The following is a 26,654-nucleotide window of genomic DNA, read 5'->3' on the forward strand; positions in this document are numbered from 1 at the left end:
GGAACATGTCTCTTTTTCTCATCCCCAAGGGGCGTGATGAACAGCTTCTGTCACGTCGCCCCTAACGGTTTAGCACCCACTTGAGCTGAATTAACCGAACGTGGTATGGTCGCACACGTGTACCCTTCGTGTGCCCATGTACACCACAGGTATATATGTTCTCTTTTGCGCAAATTTACGCCCCCGTTTAATCCGTTTTTGAGGTTTTCGCGGGAGTTACCTCGCATTTGTATTTGTCTGTGTTCGCTTTTGCGTCTTTGCATTTGCATCGCCGCATATCCCCATCGATGCACCTTTGCATGCGTCTATATTCCATCCAGTTTGTAAGAGTAAACAGAATTACGAATTGTAATTCGTATTAATCAGTGTGTACAGCAGTACCCCAGTGTGGCATTCTGCGTCGCCAGCTGGGTGCAGATAGGTACGTACACACATACATATATATGTGCTAATGCAGCCTTTTCCCTTTTGAACTTTTTTAATTATTTCAGTTTTGTCCCCCCATCTGATGTGTCCAGTTTGTTCAAGCTTCCTTGAACTTTAATTTATGTTCCATTTCTGCTTATCCCCTTGGAATAGTGAAAGAAATAATCTGTTTTAATGCTCCGTGTGTAAGAACTCCCTATGTGGTGAGAGCGTTAAAAGTGATGCTCACACATTGGCTGCCACATGCGCTTACACATAGTTGACACTGATTTGAAATGGTCCAAAAGTAAGGTCGGCGTCGCAGAGTTGCGTTCCTTTTTGCTTTTCCCATTATTGCTTTACCACCTGTGGGTTACCCTTTCTGATTACTCTTTTTGCTTACCCCATTTGCTTACCCCCTATTTGTGCTACCCCGCCCCGTATGTGTTCCCCAAATTTTGCGGAGCAACTGTAGACGCAGATCAACTGCTGATTCCCTTGAGAGTAAGAAAATCCGTGGCGCACACAGAGTGTACTGTGCCTTCATCTAGATGCATTCACCTCCCGGACATTCAGCATCTTTGCGAACATATGCCACTGGTGTGTATATGTACGTATGACTGAATTTACGTATGACGGAATGTACGTATGAATGAATGTACGCATAAATGAATGTACGCATAAATGAATATATGACTGTATGAATGAATATATGAATGTGTTTGTCCCTGCGCGCCGTGGCGAATTTGTAAGCAGAGATTGGTCGAGAGGCGAATCTGCAGCGTCATGTGCATAGGTACACACGTGCGTATGTGCATATGTATATGTGCCTACATATGCGTAAGTGCAGGATGTGCGTTGTAACTTGCCTTTCTTTGTCCGAGCAAATTCTTTTAAGTGGAACATTTTTGTTTCAAATTTGTTTATAAAACATTCCACTGCGTAAGTAGTACGCGAGCGCATTTGCATTTCTGTGCTGTTCTGATCTGTTGTTTTGTGTTCTGTTGTGTTCTGTTTTTTTTTCTTTTTTTTTCAATTTTGGTTAAAATTCTCCAGTGCGCATATGTCATGTGTATGTGAATATATGGGTCCCCAATTTTAGCATTTTGCACTGCGCATTTCGCATGTATGTTTTTGGCATTCAACGGGAGGGCGCAGATAAATGGTTGAAGCAAAAATCAACGTTAGGAGTTAGCAGCGTGTGCGTGTATATGTATGTGCGCACACGTGTATGTTTGCACATCTTTTCCGAAGCGTTGTAAAAAAATTGGAAAAAAGGATTCCGAATCGTTGTGAAGAAATTAGAAAAAAGGATCCCGAAGCGGCAATTCCCCGCACCCCCGCAAGTGTTTCACCACTTTATGAGATCGTTTCGCGCATTTGAAAGGATAGAATAGTTGGGAAAACTCTTCTGTCCGCGTGTGTTGAACAGTAGGGTAGCGCTAACTTCCCAGCGCTGACTGCACAGCGGTCAAATTCTTAGCTGTCAACTTCGTAGCGACCAAGTCGAAGGCGCAGCCTACGTGTCCCCGGTGTGCACACCATGGGGAACTTGCTGAACAGCTTAATCTTCCGGCCACACCCGCCGAGTTACTCGAAAAACCGAGAGGACCTGCACTTTTTCGAAACGAAGCATGGCAGTACGATATGTGGGGTGTTTATTGACAACAAGGCGGACACAACCGTTTTATTTAGTCACGCGAATGCAGAAGATATAGGAGACGTAATCCGCTTTTATCAGTATCGATTGAAACAGTTAGGACTGAATCTGTTTGCATATGACTATAGCGGGTATGGCCACAGTTCAGGTTACCCAACGGAAACACATCTGTACAATGATGTAGAGGCAGCATATAATTATCTAGTAACGGAGCTACGCATTCCAAAGAACAGCATAATAGCATATGGGAGAAGTCTAGGTTCAGCTGCAACTGTTCATATAGCAACAAAGAACAATTTGCTCGGTGTAATTCTGTCAGCTCCCTTGGCATCGATACATCGGGTTAAGTTAAAGTTAAAATTTACCTTGCCTTATGATTCCTTTTGCAACATTGATAAAGTACACATGATTAAGTGCCCCATTTTGTTTATCCATGGTACGAAGGACAATCTTCTTTCTTACCACGGCACAGAAGAGATGATTCGAAGGACAAATGTGAATACGTATTATATGTTCATAGAAGGAGGAGGCCATAACAATTTGGATAGCTCCTTTGGCAGCATGGTGAATGCAGCATTGGTAACTTTTCTTTATGTACTGAAAAATAATATCAGAGAAAATGTAAACAGTGTATATGACATATCACATGTGAACATGCAGAAGGTGAGAAACATGTTCATTATGAATAATGCAAAGAAGATGAGGGAAAAACTGAGGGAGAGAAGCAAGAGGGACGGAGATACTGCAAAGTTGAATGTTTCCGGTGAAAGTATAAATGGAGGACAATGTGATAGGAATAAAGGTACAGGCAGTAAGGAAGTACTAAATTCCTTCATGAGTAATATGGAAAGATTTTATAGTGATCAGAGTGTGTTTAGGGTTAAGACGAAGGAGTCAGGTTATGATTCTTCTCAAAGTGTTAGCACTGTTCTAGGATCCGTGGAGTCGTCCATGAGGCACATACCTGATAATACATTTTACGAGAGTGACACCAATGTTAGCATTGAGGACCTTTGGAGGTACACATGTGGTAAGAATAACATAGATACGAGTAAATTCCATCACAGCAAGGAGAGCAGTGGCGTGTCTGGCTCTTTGACCAAGCAAAGAGGGAAGGAGATAACCAACCGTGCTGTTGTTAGCGATCGGAATCGAAGCCGCGGTCTGAGTGGAGGTCGCGAAATGAGTAGAGAACATTACTCAGATAGAAGACGAGTCGAGAGTAGAGAAGGAAAGGACAGGACCCGCATGAAGGGATGCTCAAGTTATGTATACAACCCCGCGAGGAGAGAAAATATGTCGTCCTCCCATATGGACCAGAGCCCAAGTCATAGCAACTGCAGCAATATCCACATGGGTAGCGAAAAGGAGTTGACCCTACGAGGGAATGGTAGCTGCATGGACGGCATCTCATTGGAAAAAATGAACTCTAGAATGTCGAGAGAGAGTAGAAATGTGTACACGGTGGATAGGGTTCCGAGGCTTTCCCAGGACATGAGGAAAGCTGTCCCTCCCGTGGATGAAAGGGGAAGCGGGAGCCTTCACGGTGATCAGGCAAGCTATGCACACAGCGATGGGGAGTGTCATAACAAAAGGGAACAGACACTTATGGCCCATAGAAATGGCAGGCAATATTCGGGGGAGTTAAGAAAAGGTGAAGGGAAAGGCAAAGGGGAAATGTCGTCCTCCAGAATGGGCCAGGTGGAAACCGGATCCCACTCGTCACGTGAGCGTGTGATCCACGGCATGAATACCAACAATGAGAAGGAGCGTGAAGAGAAGAGTGCAGGAAATGTCAGCGCAAGTAAGGTGAGCCTCGCGAGCGTGGCGTCCCAGGAGAGCAAAGTCAGCAGTGCGAGTAGCCAACTTTCCAAAGGGAGCAAGGTCAGCAGTTCGAGAGAAACCTCCAAAGGGCATAGGGCCAAACTAATGAGTGAGAGTAGAAGAAACCTGGTGAGCAATGCTGCAGAGCAGGAGAGGAACGTCGCCAAAATCGGAAGTAGCACCAGCGAACAGGTGTGCGCGAACCTCTACTACATAAAGAGAGGGAACAACATACGCAGCGAAATGAGGAACAAAATAACCGGCATGAATAGCATCAGGTTTAACAGCTACAATGACTTTATCTACGGAAATGAGGGAAACAAAATGGGTGAATTCTCCAACCATATTATGGAGCCTGTAAAGAGGAAGATGTCTTCAGCTAGCAGCAGCACTTTGAATAACTTGAGTTCGTTATTTGCTATTGATTCATTTCGAATGAACAGTATGGGTAAAAGAGAGCGGGTGTGAGGTGGGGAAGCCGCGGTGTGTACCCCATGTGTGTCGATGATTCGTGAGTAGAGGTCTCCGTAGTGTTGACCCGGTTTGGGGGGCTGGCATATAGGAACGGTAGGCCGTAGGGAAGACCGCAGGATAGACCGCTGAGAATAATACGCATATGAATATATTTTGCCCGTTTGGAGCATGTCCCATGTTGCAGTGCGGGGAGATCCGTCTGCAGTCGGAGTGACGGCCAGCCGAGGTGGCTTTTCTCCCCTTTTATTTTTTTTAGTTGGCGGTTTGGGGGAGGCATGCATGTATGTATATATATTTATATATATGTGCACAATTGCACTGTGTGCCCCGATGGAAGATTTTTTACGCCGCGGCGAATCTGAAGGTGCCAACCCATGAAGAGAGGCGGAAATAGAAACATGGACTTAAACGGTAGACAAAGTGGTGAGTAGGAATTGTGACCCCCTTCCCCCCCTTTGCACTAAGGGGAGGCCATATTGTTACTGCATTACTAGGAGGATGAATTCGCAGTGGGGAGAGAAACCAGTTAAGCGACGCGCGGTTCCGTCCGCGAGTTGTACTATGGCATACGTTTGAATCCCATGAAAGGTGCGCCCCAAGGAAGTAGCTATAATGGAATATACAGAATGGTAGTTTGAGGCCAGTGGGCCACCCAACACCTCTCCAAGGTTAGGACAACCCCCTGTGTACCATTGAACGTACGTGAGTTTGTTTCTCATTCCTCATTGAAGGATTACTCCTATGGCACATTGGGGCCAAACATTTGAGCACATACGTTTTATTTGTGCATAATCCTTTGTATCTCTCGCATGGGAGATATGAATTTTTTTTTTCTTCATTTGAACACACGTGCGTCGATGCATTTGCGCATCCGTGCATGCGTTGATATATGTGACTTTGCTTTGGCGCGGTTTAATTTAGCACGCGTCTCGGCATCCTTTCAAAGCTTCCTTTCGTTTCATTTGGCGTCGTTTCATTTCCTTTTATTTTTTTTGTTGTTAAAGCCCCTTTTTACTTTTTAAGTGATAGAAAGTATCACCCATTTAGCAACTCCCTTCCCCCTTGCGTTTGTCCCCCCAAAATGAAAACTTATGGAAAAGAAGGGTCGTTTGTGGCATATGTGCCTGCGCCGCGGACGCAGTTTCTTTTCTAACCCCCCACGCAACACATTAACAGTTCACTTAGCAGTTGCACGTGCGGCAACATATGTTGATGTGTTTATGTGTTTATGTGTCTATCTCCTCTTTTTCTCCACCACCGATTTTCACGAAAACACACTTTAAAATGAAAGCGTAGCTTTAAACAACCATGTATTTATACAAGGAAGGCCGTCTCTTGTGAACATTTTTTTTTTATCATCCATGTTGTAGCCATCTGGGAGGTTTCCCTCAATGGACAGGGGCAGCACCGATGAGTACACTCCCCCCCCATTGTTTTACCCCTGCGCAGAGACTGCTGTAGTGGATGATACCTCTGAACTGACCGTGTTTTCCAGATGGAAAACATTATCGGTGCGTTTATTCTTCGTGGCATTAGCTTCTAATTTCACTAAATGAGGATCCAAATACCTTAGGTTGGCACTCCACGCATGTACCGCGAGCAGGCTTCCAGTTTAGGTGTGCGCACGGAGGGAGAATTACCTGCTGCGGTGAGTCATCTACCGTGAACCATCTGCCGTGATGTATCGCTCATGATGATGAGTTCTTTCCTTGCAGGGTTAATCATATGGGTAGTGATAAAAGGTATACTTTTTTTCTCAATGACGCTGAAAAGATGGGGGGAAAAATTGTTAGAAGGCGCCTCCATTTTGGTTAGTACATTTTGTATGTAAATCGGATAGATGTTCGTTTTGCCCATTCGCGTGGGTCATTTTATTTTGGTTGGGGGATCCTTCGGCAACCCCGTTTGAAATTGCTCGTGGAAGCTCCCCCCTCTATTGTTGCGCAATCTTGCCGTTTGAGATTTTAAAGATTTTTTTTTTCTTCCTTTTTTCCGAAGTTATTCCTTCAGCATACAGCTGACACTTCGAGTGCGAAAGGCATGGCCCCTTTTGTTTCGCCATTTTGAGGAATGTCCGAAACGGCTTTTTATTTTCTCTGGTTCTGTTATAGGACGAATATTTTGGCCTTCTCGAAAGGGGTTTTAAAATGAGGAAGGTTTGAACGAAACCTGCAGAGAAATAGAGAAAATTATCAAGTGATTAGCCTTTGAGTAAGAAGAGGAAAAGGGTTCCTAAAATAGTCCGCTTTCTTGTGAGGGAAATTTGTTTACCGCTTAGCCTCGACAATTATCTTAGCGGCGTAATTTGAGTATTTTTTTTTTTTTTTGTTTCTTCCTCTGAGCAGTGGCATAGAGGTCTTCCAAAACTGCTCAGAGGTGGACAGTCCAGCCGAACTGGTTAAGTGGAACAGACCAATCATGCTTTGCTCAGTGGTGCGTAGGGTTTTCTTCCCCTGTGCGAGTTCTGTTTGAAAGGGCGTATATATCACCCCCCGTCTGAGCTAGATTTTGTGGAAACACGATAGGACACGATGAATGTGAACAGCAGGAAGTTGCAGGTAATGTGAGCCGTAAGCGGTGGTGGGAGGCTGCCCACCAGTTGTAGTCCCGCCTTTGCTATGTTTATGTAGGCATTTAGGAAGGATGCGCATCGCATGTGCGTAACAGCGTCACACCATCTCCGTCACGTCGTTGTCACATCGTTGTCACACCGCTTGCCCCCCCCGCAGGTGAAGAACAAGAACGCGGCGGAGGTGCAGATAACCGCGGAGCAGCTGATAAATGAGGCGCTGGACCTGGAGGAAGTGGAGCAGAAGGTGAACTACAATCTGATAGACGAAGACGAATTGAACGAATACAAAATAAGTAAGAGAAAGGAATATGAAGACAAAATAAGGAAGAGAAGGTACCTCATTAGCACGTATATAAAGTACGCCCTCTGGGAGGTGAAGCAGAAGGACATTCGAAGAGCAAGATCCATTTTCGAAAGGGCATTAAATATAGACTACACAAACGTAAATTTGTGGTTAAAATATATAGAAGTAGAATTATTAAATAAAAATATAAACAGCGCGAGGAATCTGTTCGAAAGAGCAGTTCTGTTACTACCTATGGAAAATATCTTCTGGAAAAAATATGCCCACCTGGAGGAAATCTTGAATAATTTTGTCAACTGTCGAAATATATACGAAAGGTGGGTAAAGTGGAAAATTGACGAAACGGCATTTCTGTGTTATATCAATTTTGAGGAAAGATGTCGAGAAATTGACAAGTGCAGGAACATTTTCGAGAGACTTATTGTAACTCTCCCTAAGATGGAATGCTTTTACCGATTTATTAAATTTGAGAGGAAGTATAAAAACGTGGATAGAGCTCGGGCATGTTTCGAAAAGTGTATCGAATTGTTACCTCCATCCTTTCTGGATGAACATTTTTATATTCATTTCTGCAATTTTGAGGAGGAGAATAATGAATATGAAAGGTGCAGAAAAATTTATATAGAAGCACTTAAGATTTTGCCAAAAAGCAAAAGTGAATTTTTGTACAAGAGCTTTTTACAATTTCAGAAGAAGTATGCTGATAAGGACGAACTGGATGAGACTTTGATGATTAAGGAGAGGATTACTTACGAGGAGGAGATTAAAAAGAACCCTTCCGATTATGACACTTGGTTTAATTACATCAAGTTGGAAGAGTCGAACATAAGTCTGGTGAATAAGGACAAGTGTGTTTTCCGCATCAGGGAGCTATACGAAAGAGCAATTAGTGTTATCCCCCCCGTGGAAAATAAAAAATTTTGGAAAAGATACATTTACCTGTGGATCAATTACGCCATCTTTGAAGAAATGCATGCAGAAAATGTGCAGAGGGCTAGAGATGTGTACAGAAATGCGCTGAAAATTTTGAAGAAGCAGAATTTCACCTTCAAGAAAATTTACCTACTCTATGCCAACTTCGAAGTGCGGCAGATGGACATTCCGAAGGTCCGATCCATTTTTAACCGAGCCATCCAAAGTGTCAAGAAGGAGGAGATCTTCGAGGAGTACTGCGAGATGGAACTGCGTCTAGGGAACATCAAGGAGTGCCGCGATATCTACGCCAAGTATGTCGAGGCCTTCCCCTTTAACTCGAAGGTAAGTGCGGGCCGTAGTGTTGAGGAAGCGGAGCGTACTGTTGACAAAGTGGTGCGTTGTGTTAAGGAAGCGGAGCGTAGTTATTCTCATTGCGCAGTTTTAAGCGATGCTCCCACATGCCTCTTCCATCCGCCCCGTTCTTTTTTCAGGCCTGGATCTCCATGATCAACTTCGAGCTATCCCTGGACGAGGTGGAGCGAGCTCGGCAAATCGCAGAAATTGCCATCCACCTGGACGACATGAAGCTCCCCGAGCTGGTAGGCCAAAATGTGCCCTCGTGTGAGTAAACACGGTGTGCTCCGTCGTTTTTGCACCGTCATTTTTGCACCCTCATTTGGTGTAAATTTGTGTGGCCCTGCTGGGTAACCCGACCCTATTACGTATTACATCTCCCCCCATGTGTCTCCATTTTGCCCATTTCCGCACAGATCTGGAAAAACTACATCGACTTGGAAATAAACTTGCAGGAGTATGAGAATGCGAAGAAGCTGTATGAGAGGCTTTTAAATATAACCCAGCATTATAAGGTACAGTTTTCACGTCAGGGCAGGGGGGGTGGTATCGCTGTGTTGTATGGCTGCCATCGTCGCTACTTATACCGCCACCAATTATCACCACTGCCTCGAACTTATCACCGCTTCCGATAACTCATTGGCGCGACCCCACTGCAGGTCTACAAAAGCTACGCGGAGTTTCAGTACATCTACTTCGACGACATCACCAAGTGCAGAGAAATTCTGGAAAACGGAATTGAATTCTGCAAGAAAAATGAGCTTGTCAATGAGAGGTGCATTTTGCTGAACTTCCTGTACGAAATTGAGAAAGACTACGGGGATAAGGACATTATAGATAAAACCCAGAAACGTTTGCCGAAGAAAGTGAAGAAGAGAAAAATCATCAAGAAGGATGACGATGAAGTAGTGGAGGAGTTCATCACATACGTTTTTCCGGACGACGGCAACCAGTCACAGGTGAGATGAAAGGTCATATTTGGCCTTCAGCGCGGGGGCCCTTTCTGCATCGCGTGTGTGTCGCGGTTATGACTTCGTGATTTTTATGATCTTTTTTGTGCCACATTTGTCCCACTTGTTTTTTTTTTTTCTTTTTGTAGAATATGAAGTTATTTCAGAAGGCCCTCGAGTGGAAGAAGAAAATGGAGCAAGAGCGAGCGCGGGAAGCAAAGAGGCAGAAGAAGAAAGATCGCGCAGAGGAACAGGAAAAGGAAGACGAAGAGGAAGAAGAAAAAGATAGTAAAGGCGAGGAAGATGACGAGGAGGAGAATGACGAAGGGGAGAACGACACTAAATAGGACTACGCGCAGTGACATTGTAAATACCCGAAAGACGATACGAAAAGACAAAGGGCACTTCCATAAATGCATGCGTTATGATGGAGAGCTGACCAAGCGTAGTAAACATCCCTCGTAATGAGTTCCCGACAAGTATATACCTAATTGAATAAGTGAGGTAAGTGCTTTGGAAAAGCCTTCGCACCAGTCAGTAATTATTTTTAACGAGTATGATATTATTTGTTTTGTAACTTTTGTAATTTTTTTTCTACATTTTGGGGGAAATGCTCACTATTATTTGTGTCCCCACCGGTTTGCATTTTTCTTTTAAAAGCCGCAAAGGTTAAAAAAAAAGTGGAAGCCGTTTTAGGGTTCAGAGTTATGAATCCCCATGATGGGAAAGGTTATGATTTTTTTTTTCTTCTTCTTCTCCTTTTTCCCCTCAACCTGTATGTTTCTACATTTTTTGTGGTGAGTTGAGTACCACATCATCCGTACTCTTCACTAACCAAGGAGATAATGACATGTAAACGCTAAACGAATATTCCCGTTTGAAGAATTTAAAAAAGGATTAATACACACTATTGTGGTTTACACTACTTGGTGATCCAACTCGTTTCAGTTTTATGGCAAAAATGGCCAATCACTGCCCAATGAGGTAGCTTTTTTTTTTAAAAAGAAAAAAAAAACTGAACAGGTGTGAAAATTCTATGGCAAAAAAAAAAAAAAACTTAAAGCTTAAAGAGACAAAAAAAGCTCATGAGTCATGGTCATGTCTTTGTAAAAGCGCCTAGAAAGAATTATATTTTTTTTTTGTTCAGCTTTGGCAATTTTGTTGGAGTGTAAATTTTTCGTATTATATTGTTTTTTTTCTAACCGAATGGTGGTCATCGCATGGTGGGTTATTTCATTGGTGTGTGTTAATATCCTGTAAGTGCTCGGATTGTTACGTGTGTGTTCATGTTTAGCAAAGCTGCCACATATGCCAATTGGTATGCGCAAGAATGGGAAGTTTCTATGGCAGCGTTAAGGATTACTAAAGAGGGAATTGCGTCACATAGGTGATTATATTTTGTTTGGCCACAGCCCTCTCGCACTTTCATTTTTTATTGCTTTTACTTTTTTTACGCAAATTCGAATAAAAGGTTGTGTCTTTTGCGGAAATTGCCACCTGGGACGGTGCAAAATGTTGTACGGACAACAGGGATTGAGAAAAATGCCATTTGCTGCGACGCACACCAATGTGCCAATGCACACATGCCAGGGGGGAGGGCGTACCTGCACTTCAAATTGAAGGAGCATCGATAGGGAGTACCCCCTCGACAGGTATAATAAAGCGTAAATATGTGAAAAATATCAAACCTGCTTCTACCCGTTTATACTTGGGTCGAATTGTGTAGACGTGGAAATGGCACACGGGTTGAGGTAGACGAAATACATGGGAATTGTACTCTCGAAAATGTGCGGATATATGGACCCACATAGGCATGACTTAGTGGCCCATGCCTTCAAAGGGAGAATTGTAGTTTTTTCCTCTTTAGCATATTTTGCGGGAACCGCTTCGACCGAATTGGAAAAAGAACAACAAAAAAATTATGCGCATTATACGGACATTACCAGAAGGAAGGATTTGCTCTCAAAATTATTTTTTGAATTCCTGTGCCTTAGAAGAATGGAGCGAAAGACCCACCGCGCAACACGAGATGCGTCCGTTCAGGAAAAAAGAGTACCTTATGTGTTGGAGTTTAAGTGGGTATGTAATTCGCGACACGGGGGGGCGAAAATGGGAAGAGAGGGTTCTTTCCTTCACATGAACTGTGCATGGGAATGCGGGCGTACATATATATATATAAACGCTCGTGCCCATGTTAAGATGTGTGCTTCTGCACCCCCCGAACATTTGCTTCACTGTCCACCCTTGCGAGATACAGCCCTTTCGCCGTGAAGTTTCAACTTTATTTTAAGTTCATCTCTTAAACACCATTGCTTTTCGAGTGCAGCCGAGAGATGGAGTTAGATACGCAATTGAGTTTCCTCTTGTTTGTTTCGTTTGCTTTTCCTTTTTTTCCATTTGCCATGTCCTGCTGGAAAGTGAAAATCGGCTTACCAGAATTTGCACCCATTTGTGGCTTAAATTGGTGGAGAAAAGGGCCCGTTTCGGGTAATACTCCGACGGTTCAACACGAAGGTACATTTTTGGGTATGAAAGAATCAGAGTGGGGACATTTAAGGAAGGTCCCTTCGTCCATGTGTTGGAAAGGACGTCTGTTAAGAGTCGCACGTAATTAATACGTAGGTATGGGCCGCCTAACCGTGTGAGGTGGTGGCCGCGTCACCCCTCTTCGGGTGTTTCTTAAAGGAGGTAATAATTTCACCCTCCTGTGTTATGCGTCTAGCAGATGCACACAAACGTGCGATGAACAATTGGCAAAAAGGACTTCACAAATGGCCGTTGGTTAACCTCTGGTGGCCAAAAAATGTCGCAGTGGACACAAAGGGCATGTACACATGCAAGCACCAATGCGAGTGTTTAATGAATCCCTCATAATAAAATGACTAACTTTTGGCGCATGACAAGATGTGCAAAGGAAAGGGTAAACTTACGGGGAAAGAGTGCCTGCAGTAATTTGCGTGTCATTTTGTACGTATGCGTTTTCTTAGTCGATGAGCACCCTCAGAGAATGTGATCATTTGGAAAAAAAAAAAAAAAGAAAAAAGGGGAGATAGAGAAAGAGCGTAAAAAAGAGAGAGGTATAAATAATAAGTAAACGAAAAAGCTAATAGGTGAAAACAAAAAAGAGCCTTCAGCACGCGCACTCCACGCGAACGTGAGCGCATACACACTAGCCACATGCTCATCTGCATAAAAAGCGGAAGGTCGCAGAATTTGAGAAAAAGAAAAAGGAACGAATGTTATATATATTTTTTTTCAAGTTCAAAGATGAGCATCACGCGCCATGTAGAGATATGGTGAATCGATTGGGGGAGGAGGAATTAACATCTTCGCGTGAGCGAGTATGTGCATAAGGCCCGGGGTTCATGTGTGAGCTAATTTCAGATACCGCGGGGGCATGTCCTTGTACAGACATACGCGTAAATGGTATATATAAACGCATATATAAACGTATGTACAAATGTATAAATATATATATCATGTATGTATAAATATATATATGAATGAATGCATTATATATATTCACTCATGCCGCACATTTCAGATCGAAGGTAAAGAGTGAAGGTCAATAACTGAGTGGATGATTGGATGAACACTTTTAAAGAGGGGCTATAAATTTTTTCAACGAAAAGGTCAAAAAAAAGTGTTATTTTGGGGTGAGCATTTTAATTGGACGTTTTTTTGGGATATTTCACCATTTTCTGGCAATTTCACGTTCTTTTTCATTTTTTCCCTTTTTTTTTTCTTTCACATCCTTTTGCAATTTTTCGCTTTTTTTTTTTTTCTCTTTTTCTATGTCCTTTCGTATATTTCCGCGTTCTTCCTGCGTCCTTTTGAATTTGTCCCCTCTCCTTCACAGTTTTTTATGTGTGTTTTTTTTTTCCTTTTACTAAGATAGCCTCACACATAACTAAAAGTGAAATACGTCCAATTCGTGAAAAACCAATCGTGAGCAAACACGCGTATACTTAGTGTGTTTGCGTCCCTTCGTCCTGCCTTTCGCACATATCCCATTATTGTGTGGTTCTCCCCATGTGTCTGAGTTGCCTTACATTTGTTTTCACAGCAGTGTATGTCAATTTTTGAGAGATGTGGGAAAAGAGAAAAAAAGAAAAAGAAGAAGGTGAAAGAGGAACACCTGGATAGATGCACATCCAAACGTGTCACATTTAGCCCTTCACACATAACGTGTAATGTATGTTTCTTTTATTTTTTTAAAGACTTCCTTCCTGCCTCTCTCTTCCCGTTTTTGGTATTTCTCCTTTACGTAACATAAACTTCGCCTACGAAAGTTTTGCATATCTACATAAAATTCTCAGCGGAATGTTATGTGTACAAGGTGATACATTCATATCTGCATGTTTTTTTTTTTTTTTTTTTTTTTTGGCAAAAGTACAAGACATAAATTTATAAATCGCTCCGTATGTGCAGGTTGACCAAGTTTACATAACTTGAAAAGTTTTTAAGCCATGTGCACACTGAAAAGCATAAATATATAGGTGTCCATATGCGTGAATATTCGTATGTACACCAGTGCGAATTCTTCTTTTTTTTTTTTTTAGTGCCATTAAGGAGCGGATAATTTAGTGTAATTGCGCTTGTCTAATCCTTTTTGTGTTCCTATATAGACCAATAAGAAAAGAAGTTTTTTTTTTTATCTTTTTTTTGTGAGTAGAACAGGTCTAACATAGTTTCATGTCGACATGTCGGTGTAATGCCTGCTCGCATGTATTACGTACACCTGCTTGAGCGAGTATCATCTCTTAATTTTTTTTCTTTTATTATTTTTTCTTCTTTACAATAACCTTCCTCCCCCCGCTGTGTCCTACGTATACATTTATGAAGAGATATACGATTGCATTTTTAGGCTCGACATCGTGCATTTGAGTAGATGCACCTTCTGCCGCTCCTTCTGTGTAAAGCCATTACACATGACACTTTAAAAATTATTTACATGTTGTAACATACGCTCGAATCAGATGTTGCTTTTGTTTAAATGAAGAAAGAACTACACATCAGATTTTTCTATTTTATTTTTTTATCGAATTGTTGCTTTTCCTTGGTGTACGTTAATTACGAGTCCATATAAATGTACAGGTTCGCATGCGTGTTTGTATGTATGTAAGTATCCATGTGTTGATACTTTCCTGGCATCTACATACCCGCGCAGGAAGATATACATCACGCGTTACGCGATTTAGGTATGCGTGTTGGTTGGAAATACACCTTTTTTTTCTCTCTCTCTTTTTATAAAGAAAAGGAATAAATTGTAACTTCCTTTTTTGTTTCTTTTTTTTTTTTTTAATTTTTTCTTTTTTTTTTTTTAATTTTTTTTTTTCCCACTAGAGAAGATTAACCTCGCTTCCTACATGTTTATACATTCTCACATAGGAACCCTTTTGCATGTGCTCATTTTGAACATTTCTACATAAGGATTTTGTGCACTGGTGGAAGTCCGCTGCGCTGGGCAGTGCATATAACTGCGTATGCATCTGCATGCGCCGATAACATTTAAACCTTTATTTTTTTGCACTCCATGGATTCATAATATATAGAAATTTATAGAATATTCATATATCCACGTCGTTTTTTGAAGAAGTTCATTTAGTTATGTAGTTGCTTAGCCATTTGGTCAGAGCATGCCTTTTCGTAGGAACATAATTTACGCATTCTCGCATGTGTACACGTGGAGACCTGCGTACGTTATGTTGTGGGTGCTAAGCTGAACATATGTGCCTATGATCACATATGTATGCCCAACTAAGAGCCAGTTTTGAAGGACCATCTTGGTTTTCTTCAGATATGCTATATTTGAACTACAAGTCTACATATAGCGAGGCGCACATAAAATTGAATTTTTTTTTTTATTCGAATTTAAAAACCAGTAGCAATTCCTACGTGATGATAAAATAAAGAAGAAGGAAAAGTGCAACATTCTTTTTTCCCCCCGGGAGCTCCATAAGAGTGAATTGTGAAAAAGTTTATTGCTACTTTGCATCGCGGGTATACTCACATTTGTGTTTTGTGCTTTTTGTACACGTATGTGCATATATCATGTGTATTGTCCTTTGTCCTTTTTTTTTTTTTTTTCTCTCTGCGATTTGCCCTTTGTGCATGTGGGTCCTGTATGTATAGTTGTCCCTGAAAAGAGGCGCGTTTTTTGTATTCACATAGGGTATGATTCATCAGGACAACTCCACTTCTTCGGTTATGCCCCTCCCTCAGCATACCTCCTAACATGTAGTAACTGCCACACTCTTTTTATAAAAATGAATATGCAGATATCTGTCAATATGCAGGTGGATGTGTTTATGTGAACATATAAACACGTACGCACATGTCTATGTGTACCGTGTGTTCATTTTTTTTTTTCTTTTTTTTTTTTTTGTTAACGTGGCATAGGAGAATAAATAAGCGGGAGAGGAACAATTTACTCGAGAGCAAACACCATTAGACATGAATTTTTTGTGGATAGTTCGGGAGAACATGTTTTTTGTCGTTTGTCTCCCTCACGTTCGTTCCCCATGACTCGCATATAGTCGGAGTCAATTTTTATGATCTGCCTCCCCTGTCTGGTTCCCTCTTTCACTTGACATTTTTACTTTTTTCAAGCATTCCATTTTTAGTGCATTGTCGTTTATCTATCTTCTTTACCACAGTTTCGTGACGACTCAGTAACGTTTTTGTCGCGTATTGCATACGATTTTGTCTCGCAGACTTGGCGTTTCTTACCTGAACCGGCCTTTTTATTTGTCCTTTTCTTACATTTTTTTCGCGCATAATTTGCTCCTTTTTTTGTCCTCACAAATTTGTGTACGCGTATATGCACATGGGAATTGTCAATAAAAAAAAAAAAAAACTGTGTATACATAAGTAACGCCCCATTTGTGCTTGCATAAATATCATCATCTGTAGCTGGGTACACTCCACTTGCTACCCTAATTACGACTGCAGTCGTGTGATGTTACCACATTGTGGTCCTCTACATAGTCATGTTGAGTGATATATCCCCCCAGTTACATGCACGCATCAATGCTGGACACATCTGAATTTTTATGTGTCTGTAGAATTGGCACTTGTGTGGTGGCTGCATGTTTAATTGACTAGAACTTTTGGCTCTTCCAAACGGCCCTGCAAAATCTGTAAGCTGTTAACCCCAAAGCGGAAGTGGGAGAGTATCTGTCACGTTGTGAGATAATTTTATATTGAATCTTTTGTTTATGCCTCCCATTTTAAGGGGGTTCCAAGTGATACTCTTCTCGTTTATTTCTTTCGTCGAAAGACAGATGATTTTTTTTTTCCTCTTTTGATATTGCGCGGGTTTAAGGGGTAACTGGATATTTCAGCTCGTTTTACGTTTCCATTTGAGTGCATTCATTTCCAATCCCGTTGTGTGGTTTGTCTTTACTGTCAACACTGTCATCTTTATACCTTTCCCATCAACATTGTTATCTCTCTCACCGCTAACTTCACTTTTTCCTAAATTTTTGGCTACATTTTTACCCACTTTGTCATTACCATTTTTTCCTATCTTTTATTTTCACCTCCGTTTGATTTCCCCCGTTAGTGCTACATGAACAGCGTCCCCTTTTTTTTCACCTTTCACAAGCTTTACTTTTTCCCTCTTTTGACTTGTCTGCTTGTGTGTAGTTCCCCCCCGTTGAGCACTCTGTTGTACGTACTTCACAAATCTGGGAGACTGTTCTATTGCGCCATTTTGCCCCGTTGAACCGATAATCCATTGTAATATTGAACCCCTTTTCCCCCTCTCGCGAAGACGTGTCTGTCCTTTTAACATGTTTGCTCAACAGGAGGAGGCAAAAAATCACTTCCCCGAGTTCATGCTGAATGGTTCGGGGTGCTACGACTTCGCCGCAGGAGATTCCTTGGGCGTGAATTACATGAATAATCTGAAAAACAAATTATTTAATTTTCGCAGCATCCAGACGAGTGATGTGGAGGATGCAGGGGGTGAGTGTCGGAACAGCCTGGGAAGCGCAATGCATGCAGGTGGGATCGGAGACACAAATGGGAGCGACAGTGACCGTGCAAATATGAGGAGACATAGCAGTGGGGAGGCCAACGGAGAGGTCACCCAGGAGGTCTCCGGTATGATGAGCGGAGAAGGCATCGTAGAATGTATCGCGGAAAACGTTGCGGAGGGCATCAGGGAAAACATCCCGCAGAATATCACGCATAACATCGCGGAGGGAACAGGAGAAATCCCCGGAGAAGTACCAGCACACCCGACTGACAAACATGACGGAGGAGAGTTAGCCAGCGGATTGGACAGCATAAGCTACGTGAACCCCGACGTCTACTACAAGAAGGAAAAATCGAACCATAGCAGTGCAAACCCTCCAGTGAAAGGTACCCAAAGAAGCGCACCGTCTGTAATAGCTGGAGCAGTTGCGTGGTCAAAAGACAACAACCGAGTTCTATGCCATACGTGGATATTCTCATATATATATGTATATGTGCTTACTGGTACACGCACGCGTTTTATTATTTCCCCCCCCCTGAGCAGAGAAGAAGGAACGCACTCCCAGCGATTACATGAACATCAAGAAGAGCAAACTGATTAATAACTTAAATTTTTTCATGCGCGTCTGCTGCAACAAGAACTCGTATATAAAATTCATTAATCATTACTTTAACATAATTTACTGCAACAACATAAGCATATTATTTAAGTATGAGGGGATTCTGCAAAAGTTCGATGAGCGTAATGAGATGAATTTGACGGAGAATGATTACTACAATGGATACGTGAAGCTCAACCAGGTGCCAATAGTAATATATGGAAATGGAGGTATCGGGGGTGAAAAGAATGAAGCCGATGGGAGCAGTGCCAATAGCGGTGTAAGCGGCATCGGGAGAGGCGGCAGCTGTGCAAGCGGAGGCGGTTTTGGCTCCCACCTGAGCGAAATAAAAATAGACATGGACACGAATCAAGAGTGCCTGAGAAACAACTCCAACCTCGAAAGCAGTGTGCTAAATTTCATCAACATTTACGATAACTTAACAGTCAACTTTTTCCATCATATATTCACCAAAATTAACAACAATGAGATGAACATACACAATTCGAACATAGACCTTATCATACATAACTTTCTTTACAAGAAGCATCTGCTAAAGGAGAATATTTTTAATCTTCTACTAAGCATTAGCAAGTCCTATGAAATAAAATATGGCAGTGTTCTTGCGGAGATAAAAGATGACGAACATGTGAAGGAGAGAAATGAGAAAATAATTTTCGAAATGCTGAAGGACAAAGTGGAGGGGCGATTCACCGACTCGAGAAAGAGGGATTCAACCCCCTGGCCATTGCAATGCGCTTCGCATAGCGGTGAGAGTGCCGGTTTCTATGATACTGTGCGTGGCGATGATCTGGGTGTTTACCACGGCGCCGATTACAACTCCCAGAACCACTCCTCCTACGGTTCCAACCAAATGCGACCGGCCCATAGTTATGGCCACATGCAGGAAGGAGACGCCAAAAGGGGAATTGACGCAAATCCTGAGGGCATGGCCAACTGGGGGAAAACCGAAATGCATAAGTCATCCCATGGTGAGCTAAACGAGTTACTAAGTAAAAGCAAAGAAAACGAGACTGCTGATATTTTTTGCGAAATAAAGGATTCAAACATGAATAATAGCAATTTTAACAACATGATTAGCAACAACACCGATGCCACGACTACAACAGCAGGGAGTGGAACGTCTACGTCAACGGGGTGCACCACTGGGAATATGTACAGTCATGTGGCGGAGATGGCGTTAGAGGAGAGGTCTGCTCATGTAGAGAGCGCGATCACTCCCGCAAGTTCGGTCGACGAATTTGGGGAGAACTGTGCCCAGTGTGTGGGTACCATGAGTCGTGGCGTTATGGTTAGCGGCAACTGTGCGAACTGCCAGCAGAGGGGACAGGCTGCCGTACTGCAAGACATCAAAGAGCTGCTGAACAAAGAAATCGAATCATACGAAGGATACTACACCAAGGGGATGGAGGAAGAAGAAGAAGAAAAGGAAAAAAATGAAAACATAATAGAAAATATTTACACCTTTTTAAAAAATAATGTATTCATCCCAAGAGACAATATATATACAGACTTTATGGAGAACGGGAATGATATGTTTTTCAGCAAAATAAAAAAAAGCGATAAAGCTACCTACTTTAAGCTCATAGAAAGATTTGACCGCATGTACAACTTTATAAATGAATTCAAGAGCAGCCATTCGACGAATGAAATGAGTGAAGAGAGGGTCAGTCAGGAAATCAGCGAACCGTTCCCCAAGTACAGAAAGAGAAGAGCTAGCCATGATGACTATGAATCAGGAAACGCAAGTCACACAAAGAGATGTTTGCGGAATTACAACAGAAAAGGGAAGCGGCCTATTAAAAGGAGCAAAAGGATTATAAAGAAGGCGGAAATGTCTAGAGTTAAAAGAGTGAAGTAGTTGTAAGTAATCGATGAGGGATAGTCCTTCCATATCGGTAAGAGACAAATCATTGCGGTGAAAAGTTTCACTACACGGGAGTGTTACCTCCAAACGTAGAAAAAAAAGTAAAAAAAATTAGGAAAATAATAAAGAGCATTCATTTTTGCTGTTTTTTAATTTTTCTGTTTTTTTTTTTTTTTTTTCGTAATTTTTAAGTACAAAGTTGAGGGGTATTTTTTTTTTTTTTTTTTTTCGTCTAACATTTGCATTCTCTGGGTAGCATGTCAAAGAGTAGTGTTTCGCGTGTGTGATTAAGCGTATGGACCGGCTAGGAAGCTGCTCCGCCGCGTAACCGCATCGGGAACTGCTCGTGGACGTCCAGGTGCATTCGCCTCCTCCCCTCGTGGAAACGCCTTATTAGCGCCAAGAAAATGCGCACAGGCTTAGCATCTCATAGGGGGAAAATAGAACGTACACAGGGATCATACGGTTACGCATCTTGACATGCCTGATGTGTGTTCACCTGGACAGACGTAAACAGAGCAATCTGTTGGAATATCAACGTCAAATGTGTGCGTTCAGTGTACCAAAAAAAAAATAAATAAAATAAAAAAAAGAAAATTGACACCTAGGGGACGAGGGCCACATTTTCTCATGACATTTTCGAAAATAGAATAAAACCTGGACATGTAGAGATTCCCTTTTTTTACGTGCGAAATGGGGGCTGTGTTTTTAATTTTTTCCTTTTTTTTCTTTTTTTTTTGTGTCTTCGCTGAACTGTTAGGGCGTCGCGGTAGTGAAAAGGGTGCATTTGACAGTTACACACACCTGCAGTCGAGAAGATAAAAAATGTTACATAAGAGACGAATTTTTTAGGACACTTTTTGCCACTTCAACTGTGGGGGCAGGTCCATCCGCTGCCACAGGTGAGGCGACACCGAAGCGGAAAGGGACTCCGGAAGACTCCTCCCCCTTGTGTTAAGGCAAACTAGGGAGCAGTTGCCAGCGTGGAGAGAAGTTAAAATGAAAACATGAAAAATGCTCCTATTACTGGAAAAGTGTTACTCCCATGTAAAAATTATATTCCCCTTTATTTCTGACTACTCATGGTAGGGGGGGGGTGTTTCACGAGAATGCCATCTCATTGGATATTTTCTGAGGCAGTTCCGTCACCTATTTTGTGATAATTCGACACATGTTGGAGGTATCAAGAGGGGGGAAGTTTGTTTCTCTCACGTGGCACTTCAGGGGACAGAACATGCGCGCCTGTTCATGTGCACACATGTATATTTCTCTGGGGTAATAGTGGCCAAAGTTATGCCTCTCCAGGCCTTCATAATGTTGCAGTGCTTGACAGGCCCATGGCCCCCCGCACCGGGTGAGCATTAACACATGGGGATCTGACGAGACTATGGTGTATGGAAATTGATTTTTTCTTTTTGAAGAGGCGGGTGCTACTTACTCTCTCAAGTTGAGAGGCCCTGTTAGCAGAGTTCACTTAAATGAATAAAAAAAACGCGTCTGTATCTTAGGGCAGCTTCCTCAGGTTGATATCCTATCATTTGATGGGCATTTTTTATAGCTTTCAAAAATCTGCCATTCTTTACACTGTTGTTATAATGAACCAAAGAGGCTTTTTTTTTTTTTTTTTTTTTTTTTCTGATGAATCGGCTGCGTTACTCGTTTAGTACTCCACGCCATAAGGGTAGATTAAGATAAGGGGGGTTCCACACCTTCTGACATACTTGTGGAGAAAAAAAAAAAAAAAAAAAAAAAAAAAAAAAGTAGACTTAACTGGTGAACAGTAAGAAAATAAAAAAACAGGGGGGGGGAAAACTTTTCTTCGCAGATCCAATGGAGAGATTTCTCTTGCGCGTCATCTCTTCAAGGACGCTTTGGACAGTAATAATCGTAGTGGATGACACCCTGAAGTTCCATGCCAATCTTATTGAGTCACAGTTTATTCTTCATTTCCTCCAATTTGTCCTTAATTTGACGGATCACATAATTTCGTTCAACCATGTGAATAGTATTGCTGTTTAGGATGGCTCCGTGGAGCTGATAATTTACCAGTCTCTTATAACGATAAAAAAGCGAGGCATTAGTGACTATATGTCCAGTGAATCTCATCCGGGTGGCTTCCCTCATGGCAGCTGACAGTACACTCCTGACAATTGAATTCTCTTGAATAAAAAAAGTGTCCTTTATAATATTTCTGGAAGGAATGGGGATATGTTTATACGTTTTAAAATCCCAAGAATTTATCATATCGTTGAATAGGTACATGAATTTTTTTTTCATTGTTCCATTTTTCTTTATTAAATGAATGGAAGATTTTTCGAAAAATAAAAATTTCAGGGAGCTATAAATTGAGAAGAGGAGCCCGTACGTGGTGACGTCAAATTGTAGTTTGTAAATCAACCGATTGAAGACGAAGAGAGTTACTAAGTAATTTTTCTGGCGCATATCCTTTATGTAGTATATGTAGTCATAGATAGTGTGTATATTTTTGTTTTTCATATCTTCAATGGATAAGTAATGTATGAAGGGATTGTATACGACATTAATTTTGAAATTTAGGATAGATCGTAACAGATTTTGTATTTGGTAGTAGATGATTTTCTTTTCATGCAATTCCTTGAAGTAGTAGTAACTTTTTTCGATATAGAAATAATTATGCTTTAGGAGTTGGAGCCACTTGTCTTTTTTTTTCATTTCTTTTAAGGCTTTGAATGTGAGTAGCGTCGACATCGACATGATGTGCTGTGCGCATGTTTCGTCCGCCTTTGCGAGGGTGATGGTGATTTCGAGGGAGCTTAGAATTTGGTTCAACTTCTCCACTGTGCGGAAGATGGTGTGCTTTAGCAGCATATTGCACCTGGTGTTGCGGATCATTTGGACGAGGTGCTTGTCGAGATTGTCATCATATGGGGAATAGTCACTCAAATTGGCATCGTCTAGAGACGGCTCACCTAAGATGGCAGCACCGATGGAGCGTTCCTCCCTATCCACCCAATACCTGCCCAGGTGCACTCTAATCAGCATAGCAAACGAGTCGCCATTCCGTTTGAAGAACTTCCTCTTTATTTTATTAATTCTTTTAATCGCATTGAACTTTTTGATAGTGTGTGGGGTCACTATATCAGGGTCGATGTTATTGCTCGGGGGGGTTCTGTCAGTGGGGTCCGCTTTCGCCAGAACCTGCTCAAGTTCCTTCACCTTGTGTGAAATTTTCTTAAATTTCGTGTGCACTTCTTGCATGACGTCACTTATGAGTAGCAGAAACGGGTAAAAACTGTCGAGATAATCTAAAAGAGAGATAATGCACTTCTTATAGGTGCAAATAATGTCTTGCACCTCATTCGGAGTAAAAGGCAAAGAATTATCATTAACGTACATATGGTCCACGAAGTAATGATATCTGTTCAGAACAAAGATGATGAAGTGCACTTCGTTCGAGTGGTACAGAAAAGACGAATTTATAAACCCCGTTAGGTATAGACAGAAGCGAAAGTATGTCAAGAAGAAAATGAAAAAGAACTCCACTTCGTAGTAATCCATTTTTATTTTTATATCATATTGGTTTTTATTTAGTTTGTTAAAGAAGTACGTGCTGAGTAATTCATCATTTGGGAAGTTCCCATCGGTGGGATTATCACTACAGCGCGTTGCACATTCGCGGATTTTACAGAACGTTTGGAAGCACTGGACTTTTAAGTTATCCCTGTCCCTTTCGTCCTTCACTTTGTTTGACTGGAAGTAATCCCATATGGCTTCTATGAAGATACGCTTCTTAAAAAAGGGGAGTAGGATTAGCATTTTTTTCGACAGGACCGTCTGCGTGATCAGTTTTTCTGCCTCGTCTGTTGCTTTGGTGTGGGGAGGCGGGATCTCGGTGGGACGATCGCACTTGACGGCCTGGTTATCAACGCGACCATCAACTTGGTCAGCATGCTGATTAACATTCTGGTTAATGACCGGGTTAGGAGCCCAGCTAGAGGCCCAATTAGGTGCACCCCTTCCCCCCCCCCTATCCGCGTTCCCCTCATTTTCAAACACGTCGTAAACATCGAACGTTTCCAGGACGTTCCAATTTCTGGGCAACTCCTCATTTTCCCCTAAACAGGGACTCCTTGCATAATCGATGCGCTGAAATATTTCAGTTAATCTGTAATCCTGGTTGTAACCTTCATCTGTGTTTGCACTTAGATCGCTAATGGTGTTATTCGATGTATCGCTGTGCACGTCGAACTCGCTTGTGCTCTGATATATCTTTGATTGGTCGGATTCAAGAATTTTGGGAGTTTCAGAGGAGTCGCTACTGTTGTGTGGTGAGTCCCAACACATATCTGCATCCGTGTCGTTGTACCTGTTTGGGTTCACTAGCAGTTCGCTTCTCTCTTGTGACTTCTCCTTACAAGTTTTACTTTCCTTGACACATGCAAAATTGTGATTATTATGACCATGTCCCTTTGTTTGATGGGTTCCTCTGCCACTCCTTCCTTCACAGTGGGTATCGCCTCTGCGGTTTAGTACTAATTCGTTTCTGTTGTTCAATTTTTTTTTCCTCTTGTCTCTTCCTTCACTTTGTTGTCGAAAGGGGCACTTCCTCTTTTTCATCTTGTGTTTTTTTTATCTGGTGAGGAGAGCGCATCTTACGAATATCCACCATAGGAATTAGTTCATTTTTCTCTATGCCGTTATTGTCTACCACCACTGGAGTTGAGACCCTTGTTGGAAAAATTGATGCAGTTTGGGGGGAGAGTTGTACATGTAGGGTAGATTCCTAATAAGTATGTGATGCACATGTGTTGATATGTTTATATAATCAAATCATCCCTTTTTGGATGTCCAGATATCTTCCTTGTTCAGAATATTGGGAGGTGCTTCTCTGATGAGCGGCGGTGTGCATGCCGAATGTACAAAATGTAATTATTAATTGGTGCAGGAAGGTGTAGAGACGGTATGGGGATGTTCAATTGCGGACAAACGCGAAATGGGAAAAATGACAGCTTCGAATGGGGTGTGTGTGTGTGGGGGGGGATTCGATTTGTACTTCTACAATGCAGTCAAGAGGGGGAGAAGTAGAGCGTCATTCGAAAGGTAGTTTTGTCAAGGACTGTTATTCGAATGTGTAGAGAGGGGGTGGAGATATTAAAAGTTTCATCTTTCGTATCTTTATTTTTCCGACAAAATGTTTTTTATGAAATTTAGGAAAACACACACATCTTTAGGAGATTAGAAAAATATGGAAATCTCCAAAGGAATTAATCCATCCGATTTGTAGGATAAAGAAAAAAAAAGGAAAAAAAAAAAAAAATCGATAGACTTATCAATACAGAAATGTGTATTAAAATGTAGAGAATGCACGAATGGACGTTTTTCTCAATTTTGTAAATGCTTAACGTTATTAATGAGAAAACATTTTAGACCCGCACTGTGTTTATTCGAGCTGGAATGTTTAATCATGTTGTCCTTGCTTGGCCAACTACTAGGTAGAGAAATAAAATGGGAATGGTTAGCTTTTTCGAATAAGCACAGGGGAGGTAATCAATTGGAGTGTGCACATGGACGGGTCGTGACGGGACCGGATAATTTTGGATTCAAAAATGTGCGTTCATGTGTTTCTATAAGAAAACTTCGGTAGATGTGTTTTATTTGTGGTGAGTACTTCATTGGTACTACTACTGGGTGTGCTAATTTTTTTTTTTTTTTTTTTCCTATTCGGAGAAAATTTTAAGGTTCGGATTAATTAGTCATGTAGATATTTTATCTTTTTCTTTTTCCCATTTTCCCTTTTCTGGCACGCTTTCCCGTGGCACATTCAGCTGTTCGAGAAAAGAGTGGAATTTGAAGGGGAGAAATATCCCTCGGCGAATGTTTAGCTGCTGATGAAGTGGAAAAATCGCGCCCAGTATTGATGTTCTTACCTGGTGCTGTGCCTCATTAACGCATAAAGCGTTTTTGCAAAAATGGAGCAGGTGGTAGGTGAATAGCAGGTCTAGACAACTTGGTTGCCGCTGTAGTTTGCGGGATGTTGGAGTTCTACCTCGGTTAATTTGTTTATTTTTTTTTCCAGTTTTTCGGTTTTCCCTCTTTCGGACGTACCCATCCGCCGGGCGCAGAAGCAAATCCTGGTGAAAAGAATCCCCCCAAAATTTGCAATTTCCCCCATTATTCTTTTTTAGTGGAACAGAAGTTGGGCACATTTAAGTGTTCTTATTTTTGCCTTTCATTTAGGCCTGCTATATGTGCATTTTTTAAATGAAAAAAACTTTTTTTTTTTTTTTTTGCTCGTTCGGGGCATAGTGTCTCTAAAAAGGCGCATTTTTTAGAATGCTTCATTTTGCTCTCGCCTACACATTTGAATTGTCCTTTTTTGCAAAATTGAAGAAAGTTGGTCGAAGATGAAGGAAGGAAAAAAAAATGGGGTGATAACAAACAATCGGGAAGACAAACAAAACAAATTAGCAAAAGAGTGAGCAAACAAAGGAACATGGGGACACGCTCCTGATGATTATTTCTGGCAAGACGGGTGCCTTTTTGCGTATCCTCCTTTTCGTCACCACCCCCTTTTGCAAAAAATAAAGAGACACACAATTTTGTAGCACTTCTAAAAAAACACAAAAAAATTGTGCTACTTTTGGAGAGGTGCTTTAAATTTTTGATTTTTTTTTTTTTTTTTTTTTCTCATTCGAGATGCAAATATGAACAGTGAAAAGGAAATTAAAAAAAAAAAATGTACATCTG

At 41.6% G+C, this 26,654-nt stretch overlaps 4 protein-coding genes across 4 annotated transcripts; 3 read left to right on the top strand and 1 right to left on the bottom strand.

Annotated features, from left to right (window-relative positions):
• Positions 1–1,948: 1,948 nt before the first annotated feature.
• Positions 1,949–4,357, top strand: C922_04786 (hypothetical protein; the record flags this gene model as incomplete). Its single annotated transcript, XM_008820365.1, has 1 exon — positions 1,949–4,357. The coding sequence occupies one exon, from the start codon at positions 1,949–1,951 to the stop codon at positions 4,355–4,357; it is 2,409 nt and encodes an 802-aa protein (XP_008818587.1).
• A 2,537-nt stretch (positions 4,358–6,894) lies between these two features.
• On the top strand, positions 6,895–9,805 carry C922_04787 (hypothetical protein; the record flags this gene model as incomplete). Its single annotated transcript, XM_008820366.1, has 6 exons — positions 6,895–6,921; positions 7,093–8,496; positions 8,646–8,753; positions 8,925–9,023; positions 9,168–9,467; positions 9,608–9,805. The coding sequence occupies 6 exons, from the start codon at positions 6,895–6,897 to the stop codon at positions 9,803–9,805; spliced, it is 2,136 nt and encodes a 711-aa protein (XP_008818588.1).
• Positions 9,806–17,254: 7,449 nt separating this feature from the next.
• Positions 17,255–19,922, top strand: C922_04788 (hypothetical protein; the record flags this gene model as incomplete). Its single annotated transcript, XM_008820367.1, has 2 exons — positions 17,255–17,828; positions 17,986–19,922. The coding sequence occupies 2 exons, from the start codon at positions 17,255–17,257 to the stop codon at positions 19,920–19,922; spliced, it is 2,511 nt and encodes an 836-aa protein (XP_008818589.1).
• Positions 19,923–21,857: 1,935 nt separating this feature from the next.
• C922_04789 (hypothetical protein) lies at positions 21,858–24,524 on the bottom strand (the record flags this gene model as incomplete). Its single annotated transcript, XM_008820368.1, has 1 exon — positions 21,858–24,524. One exon carries the CDS (start codon positions 24,522–24,524, stop codon positions 21,858–21,860), a length of 2,667 nt encoding a protein of 888 aa, XP_008818590.1.
• Between the last annotated feature and the right edge of the window lie 2,130 nt (positions 24,525–26,654).

This window comes from Plasmodium inui (assembly GCF_000524495.1).
Source record: "Plasmodium inui San Antonio 1 unplaced genomic scaffold supercont1.29, whole genome shotgun sequence".
In the NCBI taxonomy this organism is placed as follows: domain Eukaryota; phylum Apicomplexa; class Aconoidasida; order Haemosporida; family Plasmodiidae; genus Plasmodium; species Plasmodium inui.